A 27,621-nucleotide genomic window follows, 5' to 3' on the forward strand; every position below is an offset into this window, starting at 1 on the left:
CCACTGAGCAACCGGGATTTCGCCAGAATGTGTGCTCTTCTGTCGGGCTACTTGATAAAGTCAGGTGTATAACTCCTACATTCTTGGTCTATGAGGAGTAGTTTAGACAAGGGGTAGGCTACATCTTCAATCATTAAGATGTGAAACGTATTACAAAATGTAGGCCTACAGGGGTACAGTAGTCGTTTGCTCAAAAATGAGTATGATGAATTACGTTGCTTAAAACTAATGAATGGCAAAAAAAAAGTTGTTTTGTCTGAGGCGTAGGCCATCTTCGAAACTAAGTAGCCTTCTCCGAAACATTCCATGATAAGGAACAGTTCTCGTCAATTAGTAACCACTTCCAATTATACAGTCTAACAGGGAAGCTACACCAGGCGCGTAATCGAAGCGTTCCGCTCGCAACGCGTAAAATCCATTTTAGAAGATTGGCTGCCGCTACGTGTAATTGCTACATTATAGCAGTGTAACAGTGAACAACCGGATAGACTAAGCAGATGAAATGGGACTTTAGTCAAAATAAAATTGGCCCTTTTCCCCGTCATATTTCTAAACATCATATTGAATAGGCCTAGCCCTCCTCAGTCGAAGTCCAAGTCAAGTTATATTTAAAACTGACATTCGTCTGATATCACCATTAGTAGGCCTAAATCCTTGCCTAATTGCTCGCTAGGACTATTTGGTTTGAATAGCATAACTTTAATATGACCAAATTGAAATGCATTTCGTAGGCGATTAAAATAGCATTAGAAGAACCTAGTTTTAAAACACTGCAGAGGCTAGGCTAGCGCCTAGGCTATCCTAAGCATTAACACTTGTTGGCTACTTGTTTGAAAAAACATAAAAAGTAAGCCTACAATCAACAAGTGGGTGGTATACAGTTGATGGAATAACCACACACATCGAAAACCCGTGGGAATTGGGTAGGCCTATCCCCAACGGAACGCTACGTAATATCAGACTGCCAATTGATATGAATTATGAACTATCAAGTGATGATAGCAGGTTATTAATTAACCCAAGACAATATTATTCTCGTTTTCGTGAACTAACTTGCTTTACAGAGCATCCGATAAGATTAGGGTTACATTACCGTTGCACCGATTAAAACTCACAAATTTTAGGCCTAGGCTAAAACAGGCTACGTGCTGAAATGTGGGGACGAAACCCGCGGATTATGCGGTTTCTCATAAACTACAACAATAGCCTACATTACAATAACGACATATTGAATATTAAAAGACTAGGTAATCATTAGATTTTATATCATTAGCTTTATATCATTGGCTTAAGCATCAATTTAGGCCCTACCTGCACTGCATCGGTCCTCTTCAGCTGGCAGCCATCAGGCTTGGTTATTCCCATCCCTTGATCCCATTCCCATGATCCTCTCGTGTCCTCTCTTTGTTGTACGGTATAAAACCTGGCACAACCTCAACAACTTGACCCTTATTGTGATTATGATTCATTTACACATAGCCTATTTTGTGTTTCATTTGATAGATGGACGGAAGATCCCACAAATCCCCGTATGAGAAGCCTCCCACAAGGCTTAAGTGTGTGGCCAGAAATGATAGGCCTTTCGCTACTTCCTACACATTCGGGGACACAGTGGGAGCGACCTGGTCGACAATTAATCAGTGCGCTCTAACTGACATCAAGTCCATCTATATCTTGACACTTCCTTCTGGCAAGGAAGATAAAGTCATGATTGGCCAGACTTATGTCTTTAAGAATCTGGTTTTACGAGATTCAAGGGCATATTACAATGACTCGACTTCAAGCTTCAAGTCTTACGATATGGTTGTCAGCTCTGAAACCATAGCCAAGGCCCGAGCCCTACTGTGTCCCCCCTCACCAAAATTGTTGATATCGGACATCAGAGGTGCAGGCCATGAGTATGTCACCCTGGAGGGTGAAATAACAGCTGTAAGTAGCCTCATGCCTATACGATATTTGGCCTATTTCCAGTGTCTAAGTTGTAATTGGAAAGGATCTTCAATTCTTATGCAGGGATTGCAAAATGTTGAACTTTAAAAATATATATATATATTTTTTAAAGCACTGCTTTAGTACTGTACTTTACTTTGGAAATGCAATATTTTGGACGTGAACATGTCATTGTACTGCACTGTACTCTTTGAATAAGAAAAAAACTGCAGTCATGTTTTGTACTTATACCTTTCAATTAGGCAAAAAATAGATTTACTCATGTAGTCTGCCAAACAAAATTGCATGCTGGGTGTCTGTCTGTATTTTGGATCAATTTTGGCTTTTTTAGTTTTTGACTAAAGTGGGAAATCAATACACAATGTTTTTATTGTTAGATTATTTCAGTGTTAGGCCATGCAACAAAAGGGATATTCCACCATTTGGGGAATTATACTCATTTTCCATCTCCCCTTGAGTTAAACAATTGATTTTTTTTACCTTTCTTCAGTTCATCTAGCCATTCTCTAGGTCTGGTGATACCACTTTTAGCTCCAGTTTAGCATAGATCATTGAATTGGATTAGACCATTAGCATCTTGCCTTCTAGCATCATGTTTAAAAGTGAAGATTTCTGTTAATTTTCCTATTTAAAACTTGTCTCCTCTCAAGTTAGAAAGTTTAATAAGACCAACGGAAAATGAAAAATAGCGATATTTTAGGCTGATTTGACATGGAACTATACTGTCATTCAGGCGTAATAATCCAGTCACTAACCAATTTGTCTGCTGCAGCAGACAAACCTTGTTGCTGGAAGTTAGCCTACAGGGACTATTTTCAGGTGCTGCATGCTATCATTGTGCTGCTGCGCCCATGGTGTTCCTTGATTATTACGCTGGAATGAGAGTATAGGCTAGAGCTAGATAGATAGATAGATAGATAGATAGATAGATAGATACTTTATTGATCCCTAGGGGAAATTCAAGAGCTGGAGCTATATAGCTAGGCTGGAGCTAAAACTGATATCGCCAGACACAGAGTACGGCTAGACTCAGAGAACGGCTCAAGGGGAGGTGGAATATTCCTTGTTAAGGCTAAGCCCATGATGTCTAGCAACATTTAATAACACCTATCTGTTTTCCCTTAGGTTGCAGAGATACGACAAGTGCGAATCAGGGGAGCCCCCATTCCCCTGATGGACTTAAAACTGAGCCAGGGAGGCTCTACAATTATAGTCACCCTGTGGAGGGAGGCTGCGATGCAGACAGTGGAGGTGGGCCAATGTGTGGCGATAAGCCACCTAAGAATAATGGACAATGGGTCATTTGGATTAAAATTAAATTCTTCCGTATATACAACGGTGACCGTGAGTAGAACAATATAATCATAATACAGTCCTATGTAATGCTGATATTTTTCCAGAGAAGCTGACAGACAAGCACAGGATGAAAAATCTGCACATATCAACTGTTTAAACTGTTAACTGTAATTCAGTTTGGACAATAGCATGACCTAGATAAATACTGCTGTAATGTCATAGCCTAAGCTACAGTATGTCTTGCTGGTGTTCTCAGTGAAAAAGACTAAATGATCAACACTGTTGTGTTACCTTTCTCCAGCAAATAGATGCAGCACCATATGATCTAGTTGCAGTCATTGTGGGGGCAGAGCTTGGAGAGGACAATGCCACCATACTACTGGACACTGGGGTGGAGCTGAAGGTTCCAACCGCAACATGGAGAGGAACTGAAAGGGACTTCCTTAACCGTCTACCTCTTACAGTCAACTTAGAGGTGGACGGAAATGTTGTTCTATCCCCCAATGTCCTGTTTGGAGTAAGTGCATTTAATTATGATGTATAAGCCCATAACACATTATCCCCAGTAAACACATCCCCCTCTAGTGGGTGGTTAAATCATATTCTTGCTAAAATATACTCCATTCTGTAATAAACAAATGTGTGATCACCTAGGCTAATCTTTTAGATATCTTTTAGATAGTGGGGCAGCCATGGCCTACTGGTTAGCGCTTCAGACTTGTAACCAGAGGGTTGCCAGTTCGAGCCCTGACCAGTAGGAACGGCTGAAGTGCCCTTGAGCAAGGCACCTAACCCCTCACTGCTCCCCGAGCGCCGCTGTTGTTGCAGGCAGCTCACTGCACTGGGATTAGTGTGTGCTTCACCTCACTGTGTGTTCACTGTGTGCTCAGTGCGTTTCACTATCCACAGATTTGGATAAATGCAGAGACCAAATTTCCCTCACGGGATCAAAAGAATATATATACTATACTATATAGTATACTATACTATATCCCGATTTGGTCGGTAACACTTTACTTTAGGTTTCTACATAAGAGTGACATGACACTGTCATAACCCTAACATTAAACCTAACTTGTCATGACAAAAACCGAATGACACGTGACAGAAGCGAGTGACAGAAGCGTTATGTCATAAAGATTTATAGTGTTTATTAGACGTTCATGACAGTTTCATGTCACACTTTTGTATACCTTCAGGTAAAGTGTAACTGTTTGTTCTTCTAGCAGACTTAACCCAAGTGTCTTTTGGGTATTCCTAATAATTCACAAAGGGAATTAATCTCCTTTGATTACTCTATGCGTGTATTATCATAAAACCAAATTATATTAATTAATTGTAAAAAACGTATGTCTTTCTTTTGTCTACTTTCAGGACGAGGACGGGGATATCAAGGGAGAAGAGCTTCAGGAGCCTAAGGGAGAGGAGCCTAAGAGAGAGGAGCCTATGGGAGAGGAGCCTAAGGGAGAGGAGCCTAAGGGAGAGGAGCCTATGGGAGAGGAGCCTAAGGGAGAGGAGGCTAAGGAGCCTAAGGGAGAGGAGCTAGAGGGACTGGCCGGCCTGGAGGGCCTGAATGACGTTTAATTTTTTATTGTTTTTCCCTCTTTATTCCGTTCTGTTTCTTGTCCACTCTCTCTCACACACTCAACACACAGACACACACACACACGCACACACGCATGCACATGCACACAAACTTGATTGTTTCTTTATTTTGTTTTAGTTTAGTTTGTGCTGGTTGTGTCTCTGTTTAAAGTTTGCAGTTATTGCAGCAGTTTCTAGATCACAGTCCAGAGGTGCAATATAACACAATAGGTAAATGTGCTGTATGCTAATGGGAAACGGTATGTTTGTTCCGTTTCTCTCCCACTCTTTCTCTTTCACACTCACTCATACATGATTATTATGGTTGTGTTTTAATTGTTTTAAATTCAATAAATGAAATGTTTTTCAAGTATTCATTCAGCTAAAATCATTCACAGCAATGCCCTAAAATTCACATTTATATAAAAACATAGCAACCAAGGCAAAGGCAGTTCATATCAGTAAGATGAATGATAGACCTACAGCATATGGTGATTAATATGAATTAATTATGGATAAATGTATATGTATGACTGAATGCATGGATGTTTATGAAACTTTGTAACACCTGTATGGTAGAATAGAGGAAAGGATGAATGATGGCTTTTTTGAGAATGTCAATTTGCACAACACATTTTGAGTAGCCCAAACCAAAGTCAGCAAATAATGAATAAAGCAAAATAACATTTGGAACATTTGACCTACCAAACTACCAACCTTGAAGGAACACACAGATGGTTTTATACAGCATGTATGTTCATGATAATTTTGCATTATGCATAAATGAGAGTTTTCTTGAGAGTGCCATGTGTATACTTGGTCAAAGGGGATTCGGGCCTTAGTGAAATACAGCTTCTTAAAAATGTATAATACTGATAAATACTGATCAAAGCATTTATATAATTTACTTATATATTACCAGTAGAGAAACTTCTTTACAATGTAAAGAAGTCTTAATGTCTGTGTACAGCAGAGGAGCACTGCTATGTGCACTCTACTTGGATTCAAGTCAAGCCATTTTAGCTTCCACCTTTTTCCTAAAAACGCAGCCTACACGCAGAGTGGTATAAAATAAGGAGGGCAGCAATATCGCAGCCTGGGCACACGTTTTGGTACAACTAAAGAACTCATCTTCAGGTGCTTTTGACAGCCATGTCAACCATCAGAAAACCAGTTTGCCGACATCAAGTCAGAGATGGAAGTTACTACGCTAGTGCACAGAGCTCATAGGAGAATTAAATTAGGAATATGTCTTTCTGTGTTGCCTGGTGTAAACCAACTACAGAATGAGTAAAGAATATACCAGTCGGTGTGCTTTTTGGATCGTCTGATCCTTGTCATGACTGAGGTATCCACCTTTCAAGTTTTTTTGAACAAGAGAGCTGTATTAATTATTCAAGTTTATTGTCATGTCATGGCATGCAACATCATTTATCAATAACAACATTTGTGCCTGGCTAACTTAGCTTAACTTAACACAGAATATGTTAAAGGAAAACTCTTTTCTCAAGGTCACCGAGTGCTGTCGAAAAACGATTTTTAATACTCGGTGACCTTGAGAAATGGAAATCTATATGAAAATTGCCTGAGTTCTCCTTAAAGTAGTAAGAATACATATCAATGTCAAATGGCAATTGTCTGCACAGTTTTACCACCGACTTTAGTTTGAATCTTCTTACATCATAGCTATGAACAGTAAGGGGTGTGTTTTGAGCTTGTAGGTGTTGTGACATGTTGGGTTCAGAAGGCAGTCAGTGTCCTGATGTCCTGTTGTCTCTGAATCTGCTGGTATGGGTCCAAATGGTCTTGTATAGTCTGCCAGATGACAGGAGAATGAAAAGGCTGTAGCTGGGATGACTGGGATCAGAGAGGATACGGGATGCCTTCCTCCAGCAGGGCTGACTGTATATGTCCTGGTAGCTCTATCCATGCAATGTGCTGTGCTGAGTTCACCACTCTCTGTAGAGGTTTGCAGTTGTGGGTGGGTGATGCTCATAAATGCATCTCACAGTTGGTCAGCCTTAGAATCTGCAACCAAGATGTAGAGGGGAAAAAACACATTTTATTGCAAGTAGGCCTATGTAGGACTACTCAATAAATAGAAATGAAAATATTAAACACTCCGCCTGAGCTTATCAGTACTCTACAATAGAAAGATAAAAATATATGTAGCTGACAAAGTCAAATAGCCTAGGCCTGGATTCATTTCCAAGTTCAAAACCTGTTTGATGTTCAATTCATTACAATTATATTAAATCATACTTGATCTCAAACTACTTTTTTTTTTTTACCAGAAAATGGCATTAAAACATAAAAACTAACTTTAACAAAGTAGGCCTACTGCTAGTTTATAATAAAAATCTGATTCCCCAGTAATGGATTTCAGCGCCTACTTAAAGTAGCCTAACACTGACGCCTACTGGTACAAAAACAGAGACAAGTTTAATATATGTGCTCATGTCAATGCCAGTGTCTGCACCTACACTGTAGGCTATGGCTTAATACTTAGCTGTGTTACATCAACGGAAAGTTGTAGGCTAAACTGGGTTTATTTCATGTAATTAAGTGAGTTATTAAGCATGTAGCCTATGCTAGGTCTAGGGTATGTCTGAAATGGATATACTCTTTTTTTTGACAACTGGGAGTTCTGTGAATGATTGTTATAAGAAACTTACCAATCACTACACCCCAGCAACTAAAAGAACCAATCAGCATGCAAATCAAACTAGGCTACTACATTTGTTTACAATTTATTGTGTCATGACATGAAAACCATTTCAAACCATTTGGAAGAAATTGAAGAGAAGGTGAAAAGGTATGTGTAACCCTCTCCTTACAAAGTTAAGATACGGGTTATATATGTGTGTGTGTTTTTTTATATACTATCTAGACTGTTTAAAATATCTCATTTACAATTAGCAGGAGGAGTATTTTCGCATTCTCATTAGGCTATTCACAATAGACTAGAGCCAATTGGTCGGGGCAACGCCGGGTAGCCTATTATGAGGGGTAGCCAAGGTTAGCTACATTTCTGAGGTAAAAAATCCTCTTAGCCTATAACAAGTAACAAGTATTACGAAATGCTTAACTTTTATATGAAAACTGAAGCTTTTCTACAACCACTAGCCCACTGAGCAACCGGGATTTCGCCAGAATGTGTGCTCTTCTGTCGGGCTACATGATAAAGTCAGGTGTATAACTCCTACATTCTTGGTCTATGAGGAGTAGTTTAGACAAGGGGTAGGCTACATCTTCAATCATTAAGATGTGAAACGTATTACAAAATGTAGGCCTACATGGGTACAGTAGTCGTTTGCTCAAAAATGAGTATGATGAATTACGTTGCTTAAAACTAATGAATGGCAAAAAAAAGTTGTTTTGTCTGAGGCGTAGGCCATCTTCGAAACTAAGTAGCCTTCTCCGAAACATTCCATGATAAGGAACAGTTCTCGTCAATTAGTAACCACTTCCAATTATACAGTCTAACAGGGAAGCTACACCAGGCGCGTAATCGAAGCGTTCCGCTCGCAACGCGTAAAATCCATTTTAGAAGATTGGCTGCCGCTACGTGTAATTGCTACATTATAGCAGTGTAACAGTGAACAACCGGATAGACTAAGCAGACGAAATGGGACTTTATATTGTTCTACTCACGGTCACCGTTGTATATACGGAAGAATTGAATTTAATTGGCCCTTTTCCCCGTCATATTTCTAAACATCAAATATTGAATAGGCCTATAGCCCTCCTCAGTCGAAGTCCAAGTCAAGTTATATTTAAAATTGACATTAGTCTGATATCACCATTAGTAGGCCTAAATCCTTGCCAAATGGCTCGCTAGGACTATTTGGTTTGAATAGCATAACTTTAATATGACCACATTGAAATGCATTGAAAAGCTAGCGCCTATAGGCTACCCTAAGCATTGACGCTTGGCTACTTAAAACATAAAAACATAAAAAGTAAGCCTACAATCAACAAGTGGGTGGTATACAGTTGATGGAATAACCACACACATCGAAAACCCGTGGGAATTGGGTAGTCCTGTCCCCAACGGAACGCTACGTAATATCAGACTGCCAATTGATATGAATTATGAACTATCAAGTGATGATAGCAGGTTATTAATTAACCCAAGACAATATTATTCTCGTTTTCGTGAACTAACTTGCTTTACAGAGCATCCGATAAGATTAGGGTTACATTACCGTTGCACCGATTAAAACTCACTTAGGCCTAGGCTAAAACAGGCTACGTGCTGAAATGTGGGGACAAAACCCACGGATTATGCGGTTTCTCATAAACTACAACAATATCCTACATTACAATAACGACATATTGAATATTAAAAGACTAGGTAATCATTAGATTTTATATCATTAGCTTTATATCATTGGCTTAAGCATCAATTTAGGCCCTACCTGCACTGCATCGGTCCTCTTCAGCAGGCAGCCAGGCTTGGTTATTCCCATCCCTTGATCCCATTCCCATGATCCTCTCGTGTCCTCTCTTTGTTGTACGGTATAAAACCTGGCACAACCTCAACAACTTGACCCTTATTGTGATTATGATTCATTTACACATAGCCTATGTTGTGTTTCATTTGATAGATGGACGGAAGATCCCACAAATCCCCGTATGAGAAGCCTCCCACAAGGCTTAAGTGTGTGGCCAGAAGTGATAGGCCTTTCGCTACGGCGTTCTCTTTCGGGGACACAGTGGTTGTAACCTGGTCGACTTTACATCAGTGTGTTCTCACTGACAACAAGTTGGTTTACATGTTGAGTCTTCCCGTAGGCAAGGAAGACAAAATCATTAACGATCAGACATACATTTTTAAGAATCTTGTACTCCGAGAATCCAGAGCGTTTTTTAATGAGAACACATCGTGTTTCAAATCTTATGACATGGCTGTCAGCTCAGAAATAGTTGATAAGGCCAAAGCACTGCTGTGTCCCCCCTCCCCAGTAGTATCCTTATCAGAAGTCAGGACTGTAGGCCCTCAGTATGTCACTCTGGAGGGCCAAATAACTGCTGTAAGTAGCCTCCTCCCTACACTTCATTTGGCCTATTTGAAGTGTCAAAGCAATGTAATTGGAAAGGATGTTCAATTCTTATGAAGGGATTGAAATTGGTTGAACTTTGGAAATAATATTGTGGCAGCTGTGGCCTACTGGTTAGTGTTTCGGACTTGTAACCGTAAGGTTGCCGGTTTGAACCCCGACCAGTTAGGCACGGTGCCTTGAAGTGCCCTTGAGCAAGACACAGAGGGCAGCTGTTGGAAGCAGCTCACTGCGCCGGGATTAGTGTGTGGTTCACCTCACTGTGTGATGAGTGTGTTTCACTAATTTACGGATTGGGATAAATGCAGAGACCAAATTTCCCTCACGGGATCAAAAGAGTATATATACTTATATATATATATTTAAAAAGAGTACAGTACTCTAGTACTGTACTTTACTTTGGAAATGCAATATTTTGGACGTGAACATATCATTGCACTGCACTGTACTTTGAATAAGAAAAAAACTGCAGTCATGTTTTGTATTTATACCTTTTAATTAGGCAAAAAAAAGATTTACTCATGTAGTCTGCCAAAAAAATTGCATGCTGGGTGTATTTTGGGTAAATTTTGCTTTTTTAGTTTTTGACTAAAGTGGGAAATCAGTACACAATGTTTTTATTGTTGATGATTATTTCAGTGTTAGGCCATGCAACAAAAGGGATATTCCACCATTTGGGGAATTACACCAAAGTCCTTTTAGGCAAGTCCCTCCACTCGGCGGCCATATACCAACGTTTTATGGGCACTCATCGGGCACAGTCTTTGGGTCGAACTGCGCGTGCGCAAGGCTTCACGACACCAATCTTGCTCCAGCGGCGAGATCACAACACATGATTGGCACGATGTCTTCACAACACACCATATGATTGGCTCAATGTATTCACATCACACCATATGATTGGCTCAATGTATTCACATCACACCATATGATTGGCTCAATGTATTCACATGTCGACGTTTTGCCGAGGAAGGGGTGGGATATGTGTAGACAACGGCCATATTGGCGTGACAAACTAGCCCCATGCATTTCTATGGAGTATTTTTTGAGTGCTGTGTCTCCACATTAGAAAGTCTCTGATCCACCTCCCCTTGAGTTAAACAATTGATTTTTTTTTTACCTTTCTCCAGTTCATCTAGCCATTCTCTGAGTCTGGTGATACCACTTTTAGCTCCAGCTTAGCATAGATCATTGAATTGGATTAGACCATTATAATCTTGCCTGCTAGCATCATGTTTAAAAGTGACTAAGATTTCTGTTAATTTTCCTATTGAAAACTCTCAAGTTAGAAAGTGTAATAAGACCAACGGAAAATGAAAAAATAGCGATGTTCTAGGCTGATTTGACATGACTATACTGTCATTCAGGCGTAATAATCCAGTCACTAACCAATTTGTCTGCTGCAGCAGACAAACCTTGTTGCTGGAAGTTAGCCTACAGGGACTATTTTCAGGTGCTGCATGCTATCATTGTGCTGCTGCGCCCATGGTGTTCCTTGATTATTACGCTGGAATGACCGTATAGGCTAGAGCTAGATAGATAGATAGATAGATAGATAGATACTTTATTGATCCCTAGGGGAAATTCAAGAGCTGGAGCTATATAGCTAGGCTGGAGCTAAAACTGATATCGCCAGACACAGAGAACGGCTAGACTCAGAGAACGGCTCAAGGGGAGGTGGAATATCCCTTGTTAAGGCTAAGCCCATGATGTCTAGCAACATTTAATAACACCTATCTGTTTTCCCTTAGGTTGCAGAGATACGACAAGTGCGAATCAGGGGAGCCCCCATTCCCCTGATGGACTTAAAACTGAGCCAGGGAGGCTCTACAATTATAGTCACCCTGTGGAGGGAGGCTGCGATGCAGACAGTGGAGGTGGGCCAATGTGTGGCGATAAGCCACCTAAGAATAATGGACAATGGGTCATTTGGATTAAAATTAAATTCTTCCGTATATACAACGGTGACCGTGAGTAGAACAATATAATCATAATACAGTCCTATGTAATGCTGATATTTTTCCAGAGAAGCTGACAGACAAGCACAGGATGAAAAATCTGCACATATCAACTGTTTAAACTAGGGCTGTCAATCGATTAAAAAAATAATCTAATTAATTACATACTCTGTGATTAATTAATCTAAATTAATCGCATATATAATATTTGCTGTGAAAGTATTTTAAATATTTAAATTCAAATGAATCATTGAATAATCAGCATTAGTGACAATCAAGTTCAAAAACTCTTTTATTATTATTTTCACTGTTCAAGTAATTGCCATAATAATCTATGATATGACCTAATATGCTGAGGAAATAAATTCAAAAGTACTTCGGGAAGAAGTTTTTTTTTCACATACAAATCATTTCATTGCAGAGGACTTTATTTTCAACACTTTATTTTTTATTAACACCATCAGGCCGTTTTTTAAAAGTAAATGTTCCAATCAATGATCCAGGCAGCATGTTTTCTTCTCTCTCCTTCATTTTACAGTCTAATTTTTACTGACTAGAATGGCTTGGGGTCAAAGGTCATACGGAATCGATTAATCTGCACTAATTTTTTTAATCAGTTATTTTTTCTCAAATAAATTAATCAAAATTAATCAGTTATTTTGACAGCCCTAGTTTAAACTGTTAACTGTAATTCAGTTTGGACAATAGCATGACCTTGTCCATAATAAAGAATTATAGATAAATACTGCTGTAATGTCATAGCCTAAGCTACAGTATGTCTTGCTGGTGTTCTCAGTGAAAAAGACTAAATGATCAACACTGTTGTGTTACCTTTCTCCAGCAAATAGATGCAGCACCATATGATCTAGTTGCAGTCATTGTGGGGGCAGAGCTTGGAGAGGACAATGCCACCATACTACTGGACACTGGGGTGGAGCTGAAGGTTCCAACCGCAACATGGAGAGGAACTGAAAGGGACTTCCTTAACCGTCTACCTCTTACAGTCAACTTAGAGGTGGACGGAAATGTTGTTCTATCCCCCAATGTCCTGTTTGGAGTAAGTGCATTTAATTATGATGTATAAGCCCATAACACATTATCCCCAGTAAACACATCCCCCTCTAGTGGGTGGTTAAATCATATTCTTGCTAAAATATACTCCATTCTGTAATAAACAAATGTGTGATCACCTAGGCTAATCTTTTAGATATCTTTTAGATAGTGGGGCAGCCGTGGCCTACTGGTTAGCGCTTCAGACTTGTAACCAGAGGGTTGCCAGTTCGAGCCCTGACCAGTAGGAACGGCTGAAGTGCCCTTGAGCAAGGCACCTAACCCCTCACTGCTCCCCGAGCGCCGCTGTTGTTGCAGGCAGCTCACTGCACTGGGATTAGTGTGTGCTTCACCTCACTGTGTGTTCACTGTGTGCTCAGTGCGTTTCACTATCCACAGATTTGGATAAATGCAGAGACCAAATTTCCCTCACGGGATCAAAAGAATATATATACTATACTATATAGTATACTATACTATATCCCGATTTGGTCGGTAACACTTTACTTTAGGTTTCTACATAAGAGTGACATGACACTGTCATAACCCTAACATTAAACCTAACTTGTTATGACAAAAACCGAATGACACGTGACAGAAGCGAGTGACAGAAGCGTTATGTCATAAAGATTTATAGTGTTTATTAGACGTTCATGACAGTTTCATGTCACACTTTTGTATACCTTCAGGTAAAGTGTAACTGTTTGTTCTTCTAGCAGACTTAACCCAAGTGTCTTTTGGGTATTCCTAATAATTCACAAAGGGAATTAATCTCCTTTGATTACTCTATGCGTGTATTATCATAAAACCAAATTATATTAATTAATTGTAAAAAACGTATGTCTTTCTTTTGTCTACTTTCAGGACGAGGACGGGGATATCAAGGGAGAAGAGCTTCAGGAGCCTAAGGGAGAGGAGCCTAAGAGAGAGGAGCCTATGGGAGAGGAGCCTAAGGGAGAGGAGCCTAAGGGAGAGGAGCCTATGGGAGAGGAGCCTAAGGGAGAGGAGGCTAAGGAGCCTAAGGGAGAGGAGCTAGAGGGACTGGCCGGCCTGGAGGGCCTGAATGACGTTTAATTTTTTATTGTTTTTCCCTCTTTATTCCGTTCTGTTTCTTGTCCACTCTCTCTCACACACTCAACACACAGACACACACACACACGCACACACGCATGCACATGCACACAAACTTGATTGTTTCTTTATTTTGTTTTAGTTTAGTTTGTGCTGGTTGTGTCTCTGTTTAAAGTTTGCAGTTATTGCAGCAGTTTCTAGATCACAGTCCAGAGGTGCAATATAACACAATAGGTAAATGTGCTGTATGCTAATGGGAAACGGTATGTTTGTTCCGTTTCTCTCCCACTCTTTCTCTTTCACACTCACTCATACATGATTATTATGGTTGTGTTTTAATTGTTTTAAATTCAATAAATGAAATGTTTTTCAAGTATTCATTCAGCTAAAATCATTCACAGCAATGCCCTAAAATTCACATTTATATAAAAACATAGCAACCAAGGCAAAGGCAGTTCATATCAGTAAGATGAATGATAGACCTACAGCATATGGTGATTAATATGAATTAATTATGGATAAATGTATATGTATGACTGAATGCATGGATGTTTATGAAACTTTGTAACACCTGTATGGTAGAATAGAGGAAAGGATGAATGATGGCTTTTTTGAGAATGTCAATTTGCACAACACATTTTGAGTAGCCCAAACCAAAGTCAGCAAATAATGAATAAAGCAAAATAACATTTGGAACATTTGACCTACCAAACTACCAACCTTGAAGGAACACACAGATGGTTTTATACAGCATGTATGTTCATGATAATTTTGCATTATGCATAAATGAGAGTTTTCTTGAGAGTGCCATGTGTATACTTGGTCAAAGGGGATTCGGGCCTTAGTGAAATACAGCTTCTTAAAAATGTATAATACTGATAAATACTGATCAAAGCATTTATATAATTTACTTATATATTACCAGTAGAGAAACTTCTTTACAATGTAAAGAAGTCTTAATGTCTGTGTACAGCAGAGGAGCACTGCTATGTGCACTCTACTTGGATTCAAGTCAAGCCATTTTAGCTTCCACCTTTTTCCTAAAAACGCAGCCTACACGCAGAGTGGTATAAAATAAGGAGGGCAGCAATATCGCAGCCTGGGCACACGTTTTGGTACAACTAAAGAACTCATCTTCAGGTGCTTTTGACAGCCATGTCAACCATCAGAAAACCAGTTTGCCGACATCAAGTCAGAGATGGAAGTTACTACGCTAGTGCACAGAGCTCATAGGAGAATTAAATTAGGAATATGTCTTTCTGTGTTGCCTGGTGTAAACCAACTACAGAATGAGTAAAGAATATACCAGTCGGTGTGCTTTTTGGATCGTCTGATCCTTGTCATGACTGAGGTATCCACCTTTCAAGTTTTTTTGAACAAGAGAGCTGTATTAATTATTCAAGTTTATTGTCATGTCATGGCATGCAACATCATTTATCAATAACAACATTTGTGCCTGGCTAACTTAGCTTAACTTAACACAGAATATGTTAAAGGAAAACTCTTTTCTCAAGGTCACCGAGTGCTGTCGAAAAACGATTTTTAATACTCGGTGACCTTGAGAAATGGAAATCTATATGAAAATTGCCTGAGTTCTCCTTAAAGTAGTAAGAATACATATCAATGTCAAATGGCAATTGTCTGCATAGTTTTACCACCGACTTTAGTTTGAATCTTCTTACATCATAGCTATGAACAGTAAGGGGTGTGTTTTGAGCTTGTAGGTGTTGTGACATGTTGGGTTCAGAAGGCAGTCAGTGTCCTGATGTCCTGTTGTCTCTGAATCTGCTGGTATGGGTCCAAATGGTCTTGTATAGTCTGCCAGATGACAGGAGAATGAAAAGGCTGTAGCTGGGATGACTGGGATCAGAGAGGATACGGGATGCCTTCCTCCAGCAGGGCTGACTGTATATGTCCTGGTAGCTCTATCCATGCAATGTGCTGTGCTGAGTTCACCACTCTCTGTAGAGGTTTGCAGTTGTGGGTGGGTGATGCTCATAAATGCATCTCACAGTTGGTCAGCCTTAGAATCTGCAACCAAGATGTAGAGGGGAAAAAACACATTTTATTGCAAGTAGGCCTATGTAGGACTACTCAATAAATAGAAATGAAAATATTAAACACTCCGCCTGAGCTTATCAGTACTCTACAATAGAAAGATAAAAATATATGTAGCTGACAAAGTCAAATAGCCTAGGCCTGGATTCATTTCCAAGTTCAAAACCTGTTTGATGTTCAATTCATTACAATTATATTAAATCATACTTGATCTCAAACTACTTTTTTTTTTTACCAGAAAATGGCATTAAAACATAAAAACTAACTTTAACAAAGTAGGCCTACTGCTAGTTTATAATAAAAATCTGATTCCCCAGTAATGGATTTCAGCGCCTACTTAAAGTAGCCTAACACTGACGCCTACTGGTACAAAAACAGAGACAAGTTTAATATATGTGCTCATGTCAATGCCAGTGTCTGCACCTACACTGTAGGCTATGGCTTAATACTTAGCTGTGTTACATCAACGGAAAGTTGTAGGCTAAACTGGGTTTATTTCATGTAATTAAGTGAGTTATTAAGCATGTAGCCTATGCTAGGTCTAGGGTATGTCTGAAATGGATATACTCTTTTTTTTGACAACTGGGAGTTCTGTGAATGATTGTTATAAGAAACTTACCAATCACTACACCCCAGCAACTAAAAGAACCAATCAGCATGCAAATCAAACTAGGCTACTACATTTGTTTACAATTTATTGTGTCATGACATGAAAACCATTTCAAACCATTTGGAAGAAATTGAAGAGAAGGTGAAAAGGTATGTGTAACCCTCTCCTTACAAAGTTAAGATACGGGTTATATATGTGTGTGTGTTTTTTTATATACTATCTAGACTGTTTAAAATATCTCATTTACAATTAGCAGGAGGAGTATTTTCGCATTCTCATTAGGCTATTCACAATAGACTAGAGCCAATTGGTCGGGGCAACGCCGGGTAGCCTATTATGAGGGGTAGCCAAGGTTAGCTACATTTCTGAGGTAAAAAATCCTCTTAGCCTATAACAAGTAACAAGTATTACGAAATGCTTAACTTTTATATGAAAACTGAAGCTTTTCTACAACCACTAGCCCACTGAGCAACCGGGATTTCGCCAGAATGTGTGCTCTTCTGTCGGGCTACATGATAAAGTCAGGTGTATAACTCCTACATTCTTGGTCTATGAGGAGTAGTTTAGACAAGGGGTAGGCTACATCTTCAATCATTAAGATGTGAAACGTATTACAAAATGTAGGCCTACATGGGTACAGTAGTCGTTTGCTCAAAAATGAGTATGATGAATTACGTTGCTTAAAACTAATGAATGGCAAAAAAAAGTTGTTTTGTCTGAGGCGTAGGCCATCTTCGAAACTAAGTAGCCTTCTCCGAAACATTCCATGATAAGGAACTGTTCTCGTCAATTAGTAACCACTTCCAATTATACAGTCTAACAGGGAAGCTACACCAGGCGCGTAATCGAAGCGTTCCGCTCGCAACGCGTAAAATCCATTTTAGAAGATTGGCTGCCGCTACGTGTAATTGCTACATTATAGCAGTGTAACAGTGAACAACCGGATAGACTAAGCAGACGAAATGGGACTTTATATTGTTCTACTCACGGTCACCGTTGTATATACGGAAGAATTGAATTTAATTGGCCCTTTTCCCCGTCATATTTCTAAACATCAAATATTGAATAGGCCTATAGCCCTCCTCAGTCGAAGTCCAAGTCAAGTTATATTTAAAATTGACATTAGTCTGATATCACCATTAGTAGGCCTAAATCCTTGCCTAATGGCTCGCTAGGACTATTTGGTTTGAATAGCATAACTTTAATATGACCACATTGAAATGCATTGAAAAGCTAGCGCCTATAGGCTACCCTAAGCATTGACGCTTGGCTACTTAAAACATAAAAACATAAAAAGTAAGCCTACAATCAACAAGTGGGTGGTATACAGTTGATGGAATAACCACACACATCGAAAACCCGTGGGAATTGGGTAGTCCTGTCCCCAACGGAACGCTACGTAATATCAGACTGCCAATTGATATGAATTATGAACTATCAAGTGATGATAGCAGGTTATTAATTAACCCAAGACAATATTATTCTCGTTTTCGTGAACTAACTTGCTTTACAGAGCATCCGATAAGATTAGGGTTACATTACCGTTGCACCGATTAAAACTCACTTAGGCCTAGGCTAAAACAGGCTACGTGCTGAAATGTGGGGACAAAACCCACGGATTATGCGGTTTCTCATAAACTACAACAATATCCTACATTACAATAACGACATATTGAATATTAAAAGACTAGGTAATCATTAGATTTTATATCATTAGCTTTATATCATTGGCTTAAGCATCAATTTAGGCCCTACCTGCACTGCATCGGTCCTCTTCAGCAGGCAGCCAGGCTTGGTTATTCCCATCCCTTGATCCCATTCCCATGATCCTCTCGTGTCCTCTCTTTGTTGTACGGTATAAAACCTGGCACAACCTCAACAACTTGACCCTTATTGTGATTATGATTCATTTACACATAGCCTATGTTGTGTTTCATTTGATAGATGGACGGAAGATCCCACAAATCCCCGTATGAGAAGCCTCCCACAAGGCTTAAGTGTGTGGCCAGAAGTGATAGGCCTTTCGCTACGGCGTTCTCTTTCGGGGACACAGTGGTTGTAACCTGGTCGACTTTACATCAGTGTGTTCTCACTGACAACAAGTTGGTTTACATGTTGAGTCTTCCCGTAGGCAAGGAAGACAAAATCATTAACGATCAGACATACATTTTTAAGAATCTTGTACTCCGAGAATCCAGAGCGTTTTTTAATGAGAACACATCGTGTTTCAAATCTTATGACATGGCTGTCAGCTCAGAAATAGTTGATAAGGCCAAAGCACTGCTGTGTCCCCCCTCCCCAGTAGTATCCTTATCAGAAGTCAGGACTGTAGGCCCTCAGTATGTCACTCTGGAGGGCCAAATAACTGCTGTAAGTAGCCTCCTCCCTACACTTCATTTGGCCTATTTGAAGTGTCAAAGCAATGTAATTGGAAAGGATGTTCAATTCTTATGAAGGGATTGAAATTGGTTGAACTTTGGAAATAATATTGTGGCAGCTGTGGCCTACTGGTTAGTGTTTCGGACTTGTAACCGTAAGGTTGCCGGTTTGAACCCCGACCAGTTAGGCACGGTGCCTTGAAGTGTCCTTGAGCAAGACACAGAGGGCAGCTGTTGGAAGCAGCTCACTGCGCCGGGATTAGTGTGTGGTTCACCTCACTGTGTGATGAGTGTGTTTCACTAATTTACGGATTGGGATAAATGCAGAGACCAAATTTCCCTCACGGGATCAAAAGAGTATATATACTTATATATATATATTTAAAAAGAGTACAGTACTCTAGTACTGTACTTTACTTTGGAAATGCAATATTTTGGACGTGAACATATCATTGCACTGCACTGTACTTTGAATAAGAAAAAAACTGCAGTCATGTTTTGTATTTATACCTTTTAATTAGGCAAAAAAAAAGATTTACTCATGTAGTCTGCCAAAAAAATTGCATGCTGGGTGTATTTTGGGTAAATTTTGCTTTTTTAGTTTTTGACTAAAGTGGGAAATCAGTACACAATGTTTTTATTGTTGATGATTATTTCAGTGTTAGGCCATGCAACAAAAGGGATATTCCACCATTTGGGGAATTACACCAAAGTCCTTTTAGGCAAGTCCCTCCACTCGGCGGCCATATACCAACGTTTTATGGGCACTCATCGGGCACAGTCTTTGGGTCGAACTGCGCGTGCGCAAGGCTTCACGACACCAATCTTGCTCCAGCGGCGAGATCACAACACATGATTGGCACGATGTCTTCACAACACACCATATGATTGGCTCAATGTATTCACATCACACCATATGATTGGCTCAATGTATTCACATCACACCATATGATTGGCTCAATGTATTCACATGTCGACGTTTTGCCGAGGAAGGGGTGGGATATGTGTAGACAACGGCCATATTGGCGTGACAAACTAGCCCCATGCATTTCTATGGAGTATTTTTTGAGTGCTGTGTCTCCACATTAGAAAGTCTCTGATCCACCTCCCCTTGAGTTAAACAATTGATTTTTTTTTTTACCTTTCTCCAGTTCATCTAGCCATTCTCTGAGTCTGGTGATACCACTTTTAGCTCCAGCTTAGCATAGATCATTGAATTGGATTAGACCATTATAATCTTGCCTGCTAGCATCATGTTTAAAAGTGACTAAGATTTCTGTTAATTTTCCTATTGAAAACTCTCAAGTTAGAAAGTGTAATAAGACCAACGGAAAATGAAAAAATAGCGATGTTCTAGGCTGATTTGACATGACTATACTGTCATTCAGGCGTAATAATCCAGTCACTAACCAATTTGTCTGCTGCAGCAGACAAACCTTGTTGCTGGAAGTTAGCCTACAGGGACTATTTTCAGGTGCTGCATGCTATCATTGTGCTGCTGCGCCCATGGTGTTCCTTGATTATTACGCTGGAATGACCGTATAGGCTAGAGCTAGATAGATAGATAGATAGATAGATAGATACTTTATTGATCCCTAGGGGAAATTCAAGAGCTGGAGCTATATAGCTAGGCTGGAGCTAAAACTGATATCGCCAGACACAGAGAACGGCTAGACTCAGAGAACGGCTCAAGGGGAGGTGGAATATCCCTTGTTAAGGCTAAGCCCATGATGTCTAGCAACATTTAATAACACCTATCTGTTTTCCCTTAGGTTGCAGAGATACGACAAGTGCGAATCAGGGGAGCCCCCATTCCCCTGATGGACTTAAAACTGAGCCAGGGAGGCTCTACAATTATAGTCACCCTGTGGAGGGAGGCTGCGATGCAGACAGTGGAGGTGGGCCAATGTGTGGCGATAAGCCACCTAAGAATAATGGACAATGGGTCATTTGGATTAAAATTAAATTCTTCCGTATATACAACGGTGACCGTGAGTAGAACAATATAATCATAATACAGTCCTATGTAATGCTGATATTTTTCCAGAGAAGCTGACAGACAAGCACAGGATGAAAAATCTGCACATATCAACTGTTTAAACTAGGGCTGTCAATCGATTAAAAAAATAATCTAATTAATTACATACTCTGTGATTAATTAATCTAAATTAATCGCATATATAATATTTGCTGTGAAAGTATTTTAAATATTTAAATTCAAATGAATCATTGAATAATCAGCATTAGTGACAATCAAGTTCAAAAACTCTTTTATTATTATTTTCACTGTTCAAGTAATTGCCATAATAATCTATGATATGACCTAATATGCTGAGGAAATAAATTCAAAAGTACTTCGGGAAGAAGTTTTTTTTTCACATACAAATCATTTCATTGCAGAGGACTTTATTTTCAACACTTTATTTTTTATTAACACCATCAGGCCGTTTTTTAAAAGTAAATGTTCCAATCAATGATCCAGGCAGCATGTTTTCTTCTCTCTCCTTCATTTTACAGTCTAATTTTTACTGACTAGAATGGCTTGGGGTCAAAGGTCATACGGAATCGATTAATCTGCACTAATTTTTTTAATCAGTTATTTTTTCTCAAATAAATTAATCAAAATTAATCAGTTATTTTGACAGCCCTAGTTTAAACTGTTAACTGTAATTCAGTTTGGACAATAGCATGACCTTGTCCATAATAAAGAATTATAGATAAATACTGCTGTAATGTCATAGCCTAAGCTACAGTATGTCTTGCTGGTGTTCTCAGTGAAAAAGACTAAATGATCAACACTGTTGTGTTACCTTTCTCCAGCAAATAGATGCAGCACCATATGATCTAGTTGCAGTCATTGTGGGGGCAGAGCTTGGAGAGGACAATGCCACCATACTACTGGACACTGGGGTGGAGCTGAAGGTTCCAACCGCAACATGGAGAGGAACTGAAAGGGACTTCCTTAACCGTCTACCTCTTACAGTCAACTTAGAGGTGGACGGAAATGTTGTTCTATCCCCCAATGTCCTGTTTGGAGTAAGTGCATTTAATTATGATGTATAAGCCCATAACACATTATCCCCAGTAAACACATCCCCCTCTAGTGGGTGGTTAAATCATATTCTTGCTAAAATATACTCCATTCTGTAATAAACAAATGTGTGATCACCTAGGCTAATCTTTTAGATATCTTTTAGATAGTGGGGCAGCCGTGGCCTACTGGTTAGCGCTTCAGACTTGTAACCAGAGGGTTGCCAGTTCGAGCCCTGACCAGTAGGAACGGCTGAAGTGCCCTTGAGCAAGGCACCTAACCCCTCACTGCTCCCCGAGCGCCGCTGTTGTTGCAGGCAGCTCACTGCACTGGGATTAGTGTGTGCTTCACCTCACTGTGTGTTCACTGTGTGCTCAGTGCGTTTCACTATCCACAGATTTGGATAAATGCAGAGACCAAATTTCCCTCACGGGATCAAAAGAATATATATACTATACTATATAGTATACTATACTATATCCCGATTTGGTCGGTAACACTTTACTTTAGGTTTCTACATAAGAGTGACATGACACTGTCATAACCCTAACATTAAACCTAACTTGTTATGACAAAAACCGAATGACACGTGACAGAAGCGAGTGACAGAAGCGTTATGTCATAAAGATTTATAGTGTTTATTAGACGTTCATGACAGTTTCATGTCACACTTTTGTATACCTTCAGGTAAAGTGTAACTGTTTGTTCTTCTAGCAGACTTAACCCAAGTGTCTTTTGGGTATTCCTAATAATTCACAAAGGGAATTAATCTCCTTTGATTACTCTATGCGTGTATTATCATAAAACCAAATTATATTAATTAATTGTAAAAAACGTATGTCTTTCTTTTGTCTACTTTCAGGACGAGGACGGGGATATCAAGGGAGAAGAGCTTCAGGAGCCTAAGGGAGAGGAGCCTAAGAGAGAGGAGCCTATGGGAGAGGAGCCTAAGGGAGAGGAGCCTAAGGGAGAGGAGCCTATGGGAGAGGAGCCTAAGGGAGAGGAGGCTAAGGAGCCTAAGGGAGAGGAGCTAGAGGGACTGGCCGGCCTGGAGGGCCTGAATGACGTTTAATTTTTTATTGTTTTTCCCTCTTTATTCCGTTCTGTTTCTTGTCCACTCTCTCTCACACACTCAACACACAGACACACACACACACGCACACACGCATGCACATGCACACAAACTTGATTGTTTCTTTATTTTGTTTTAGTTTAGTTTGTGCTGGTTGTGTCTCTGTTTAAAGTTTGCAGTTATTGCAGCAGTTTCTAGATCACAGTCCAGAGGTGCAATATAACACAATAGGTAAATGTGCTGTATGCTAATGGGAAACGGTATGTTTGTTCCGTTTCTCTCCCACTCTTTCTCTTTCACACTCACTCATACATGATTATTATGGTTGTGTTTTAATTGTTTTAAATTCAATAAATGAAATGTTTTTCAAGTATTCATTCAGCTAAAATCATTCACAGCAATGCCCTAAAATTCACATTTATATAAAAACATAGCAACCAAGGCAAAGGCAGTTCATATCAGTAAGATGAATGATAGACCTACAGCATATGGTGATTAATATGAATTAATTATGGATAAATGTATATGTATGACTGAATGCATGGATGTTTATGAAACTTTGTAACACCTGTATGGTAGAATAGAGGAAAGGATGAATGATGGCTTTTTTGAGAATGTCAATTTGCACAACACATTTTGAGTAGCCCAAACCAAAGTCAGCAAATAATGAATAAAGCAAAATAACATTTGGAACATTTGACCTACCAAACTACCAACCTTGAAGGAACACACAGATGGTTTTATACAGCATGTATGTTCATGATAATTTTGCATTATGCATAAATGAGAGTTTTCTTGAGAGTGCCATGTGTATACTTGGTCAAAGGGGATTCGGGCCTTAGTGAAATACAGCTTCTTAAAAATGTATAATACTGATAAATACTGATCAAAGCATTTATATAATTTACTTATATATTACCAGTAGAGAAACTTCTTTACAATGTAAAGAAGTCTTAATGTCTGTGTACAGCAGAGGAGCACTGCTATGTGCACTCTACTTGGATTCAAGTCAAGCCATTTTAGCTTCCACCTTTTTCCTAAAAACGCAGCCTACACGCAGAGTGGTATAAAATAAGGAGGGCAGCAATATCGCAGCCTGGGCACACGTTTTGGTACAACTAAAGAACTCATCTTCAGGTGCTTTTGACAGCCATGTCAACCATCAGAAAACCAGTTTGCCGACATCAAGTCAGAGATGGAAGTTACTACGCTAGTGCACAGAGCTCATAGGAGAATTAAATTAGGAATATGTCTTTCTGTGTTGCCTGGTGTAAACCAACTACAGAATGAGTAAAGAATATACCAGTCGGTGTGCTTTTTGGATCGTCTGATCCTTGTCATGACTGAGGTATCCACCTTTCAAGTTTTTTTGAACAAGAGAGCTGTATTAATTATTCAAGTTTATTGTCATGTCATGGCATGCAACATCATTTATCAATAACAACATTTGTGCCTGGCTAACTTAGCTTAACTTAACACAGAATATGTTAAAGGAAAACTCTTTTCTCAAGGTCACCGAGTGCTGTCGAAAAACGATTTTTAATACTCGGTGACCTTGAGAAATGGAAATCTATATGAAAATTGCCTGAGTTCTCCTTAAAGTAGTAAGAATACATATCAATGTCAAATGGCAATTGTCTGCATAGTTTTACCACCGACTTTAGTTTGAATCTTCTTACATCATAGCTATGAACAGTAAGGGGTGTGTTTTGAGCTTGTAGGTGTTGTGACATGTTGGGTTCAGAAGGCAGTCAGTGTCCTGATGTCCTGTTGTCTCTGAATCTGCTGGTATGGGTCCAAATGGTCTTGTATAGTCTGCCAGATGACAGGAGAATGAAAAGGCTGTAGCTGGGATGACTGGGATCAGAGAGGATACGGGATGCCTTCCTCCAGCAGGGCTGACTGTATATGTCCTGGTAGCTCTATCCATGCAATGTGCTGTGCTGAGTTCACCACTCTCTGTAGAGGTTTGCAGTTGTGGGTGGGTGATGCTCATAAATGCATCTCACAGTTGGTCAGCCTTAGAATCTGCAACCAAGATGTAGAGGGGAAAAAACACATTTTATTGCAAGTAGGCCTATGTAGGACTACTCAATAAATAGAAATGAAAATATTAAACACTCCGCCTGAGCTTATCAGTACTCTACAATAGAAAGATAAAAATATATGTAGCTGACAAAGTCAAATAGCCTAGGCCTGGATTCATTTCCAAGTTCAAAACCTGTTTGATGTTCAATTCATTACAATTATATTAAATCATACTTGATCTCAAACTACTTTTTTTTTTTACCAGAAAATGGCATTAAAACATAAAAACTAACTTTAACAAAGTAGGCCTACTGCTAGTTTATAATAAAAATCTGATTCCCCAGTAATGGATTTCAGCGCCTACTTAAAGTAGCCTAACACTGACGCCTACTGGTACAAAAACAGAGACAAGTTTAATATATGTGCTCATGTCAATGCCAGTGTCTGCACCTACACTGTAGGCTATGGCTTAATACTTAGCTGTGTTACATCAACGGAAAGTTGTAGGCTAAACTGGGTTTATTTCATGTAATTAAGTGAGTTATTAAGCATGTAGCCTATGCTAGGTCTAGGGTATGTCTGAAATGGATATACTCTTTTTTTTGACAACTGGGAGTTCTGTGAATGATTGTTATAAGAAACTTACCAATCACTACACCCCAGCAACTAAAAGAACCAATCAGCATGCAAATCAAACTAGGCTACTACATTTGTTTACAATTTATTGTGTCATGACATGAAAACCATTTCAAACCATTTGGAAGAAATTGAAGATAAGGTGAAAAGGTATGTGTAACCCTCTCCTTACAAAGTTAAGATACGGGTTATATATGTGTGTGTGTTTTTTTATATACTATCTAGACTGTTTAAAATATCTCATTTACAATTAGCAGGAGGAGTATTTTCGCATTCTCATTAGGCTATTCACAATAGACTAGAGCCAATTGGTCGGGGCAACGCCGGGTAGCCTATTATGAGGGGTAGCCAAGGTTAGCTACATTTCTGAGGTAAAAAATCCTCTTAGCCTATAACAAGTAACAAGTATTACGAAATGCTTAACTTTTATATGAAAACTGAAGCTTTTCTACAACCACTAGCCCACTGAGCAACCGGGATTTCGCCAGAATGTGTGCTCTTCTGTCGGGCTACATGATAAAGTCAGGTGTATAACTCCTACATTCTTGGTCTATGAGGAGTAGTTTAGACAAGGGGTAGGCTACATCTTCAATCATTAAGATGTGAAACGTATTACAAAATGTAGGCCTACATGGGTACAGTAGTCGTTTGCTCAAAAATGAGTATGATGAATTACGTTGCTTAAAACTAATGAATGGCAAAAAAAAGTTGTTTTGTCTGAGGCGTAGGCCATCTTCGAAACTAAGTAGCCTTCTCCGAAACATTCCATGATAAGGAACTGTTCTCGTCAATTAGTAACCACTTCCAATTATACAGTCTAACAGGGAAGCTACACCAGGCGCGTAATCGAAGCGTTCCGCTCGCAACGCGTAAAATCCATTTTAGAAGATTGGCTGCCGCTACGTGTAATTGCTACATTATAGCAGTGTAACAGTGAACAACCGGATAGACTAAGCAGACGAAATGGGACTTTATATTGTTCTACTCACGGTCACCGTTGTATATACGGAAGAATTGAATTTAATTGGCCCTTTTCCCCGTCATATTTCTAAACATCAAATATTGAATAGGCCTATAGCCCTCCTCAGTCGAAGTCCAAGTCAAGTTATATTTAAAATTGACATTAGTCTGATATCACCATTAGTAGGCCTAAATCCTTGCCTAATGGCTCGCTAGGACTATTTGGTTTGAATAGCATAACTTTAATATGACCACATTGAAATGCATTGAAAAGCTAGCGCCTATAGGCTACCCTAAGCATTGACGCTTGGCTACTTAAAACATAAAAACATAAAAAGTAAGCCTACAATCAACAAGTGGGTGGTATACAGTTGATGGAATAACCACACACATCGAAAACCCGTGGGAATTGGGTAGTCCTGTCCCCAACGGAACGCTACGTAATATCAGACTGCCAATTGATATGAATTATGAACTATCAAGTGATGATAGCAGGTTATTAATTAACCCAAGACAATATTATTCTCGTTTTCGTGAACTAACTTGCTTTACAGAGCATCCGATAAGATTAGGGTTACATTACCGTTGCACCGATTAAAACTCACTTAGGCCTAGGCTAAAACAGGCTACGTGCTGAAATGTGGGGACAAAACCCACGGATTATGCGGTTTCTCATAAACTACAACAATATCCTACATTACAATAACGACATATTGAATATTAAAAGACTAGGTAATCATTAGATTTTATATCATTAGCTTTATATCATTGGCTTAAGCATCAATTTAGGCCCTACCTGCACTGCATCGGTCCTCTTCAGCAGGCAGCCAGGCTTGGTTATTCCCATCCCTTGATCCCATTCCCATGATCCTCTCG

At 39.4% G+C, this 27,621-nt stretch overlaps 2 protein-coding genes across 2 annotated transcripts; both read left to right on the forward strand.

The window, feature by feature from the left end:
- Positions 1-9,737: 9,737 nt before the first annotated feature.
- Positions 9,738-13,975, forward strand: LOC143113482 (uncharacterized). The gene is made up of 4 exons (XM_076275435.1): positions 9,738-9,866; positions 11,645-11,863; positions 12,693-12,908; positions 13,766-13,975. Exons 1-4 carry the CDS (start codon positions 9,738-9,740, stop codon positions 13,973-13,975), a joined length of 774 nt encoding a protein of 257 aa, XP_076131550.1.
- Positions 13,976-18,881: 4,906 nt separating this feature from the next.
- LOC143113483 (uncharacterized) lies at positions 18,882-23,121 on the forward strand. Its single transcript, XM_076275436.1, has 4 exons — positions 18,882-19,010; positions 20,791-21,009; positions 21,839-22,054; positions 22,912-23,121. The coding sequence occupies exons 1-4, from the start codon at positions 18,882-18,884 to the stop codon at positions 23,119-23,121; spliced, it is 774 nt and encodes a 257-aa protein (XP_076131551.1).
- Positions 23,122-27,621: the final 4,500 nt, after the last annotated feature.

Source organism: Alosa pseudoharengus, unplaced genomic scaffold, assembly GCF_046254945.1.
Source record: "Alosa pseudoharengus isolate Yale_2024_CS ecotype anadromous, Long Island Sound unplaced genomic scaffold, YU_APseudo_1.1 YU_APseudo_1.1_scf_83, whole genome shotgun sequence".
In the NCBI taxonomy this organism is placed as follows: domain Eukaryota; kingdom Metazoa; phylum Chordata; class Actinopteri; order Clupeiformes; family Clupeidae; genus Alosa; species Alosa pseudoharengus.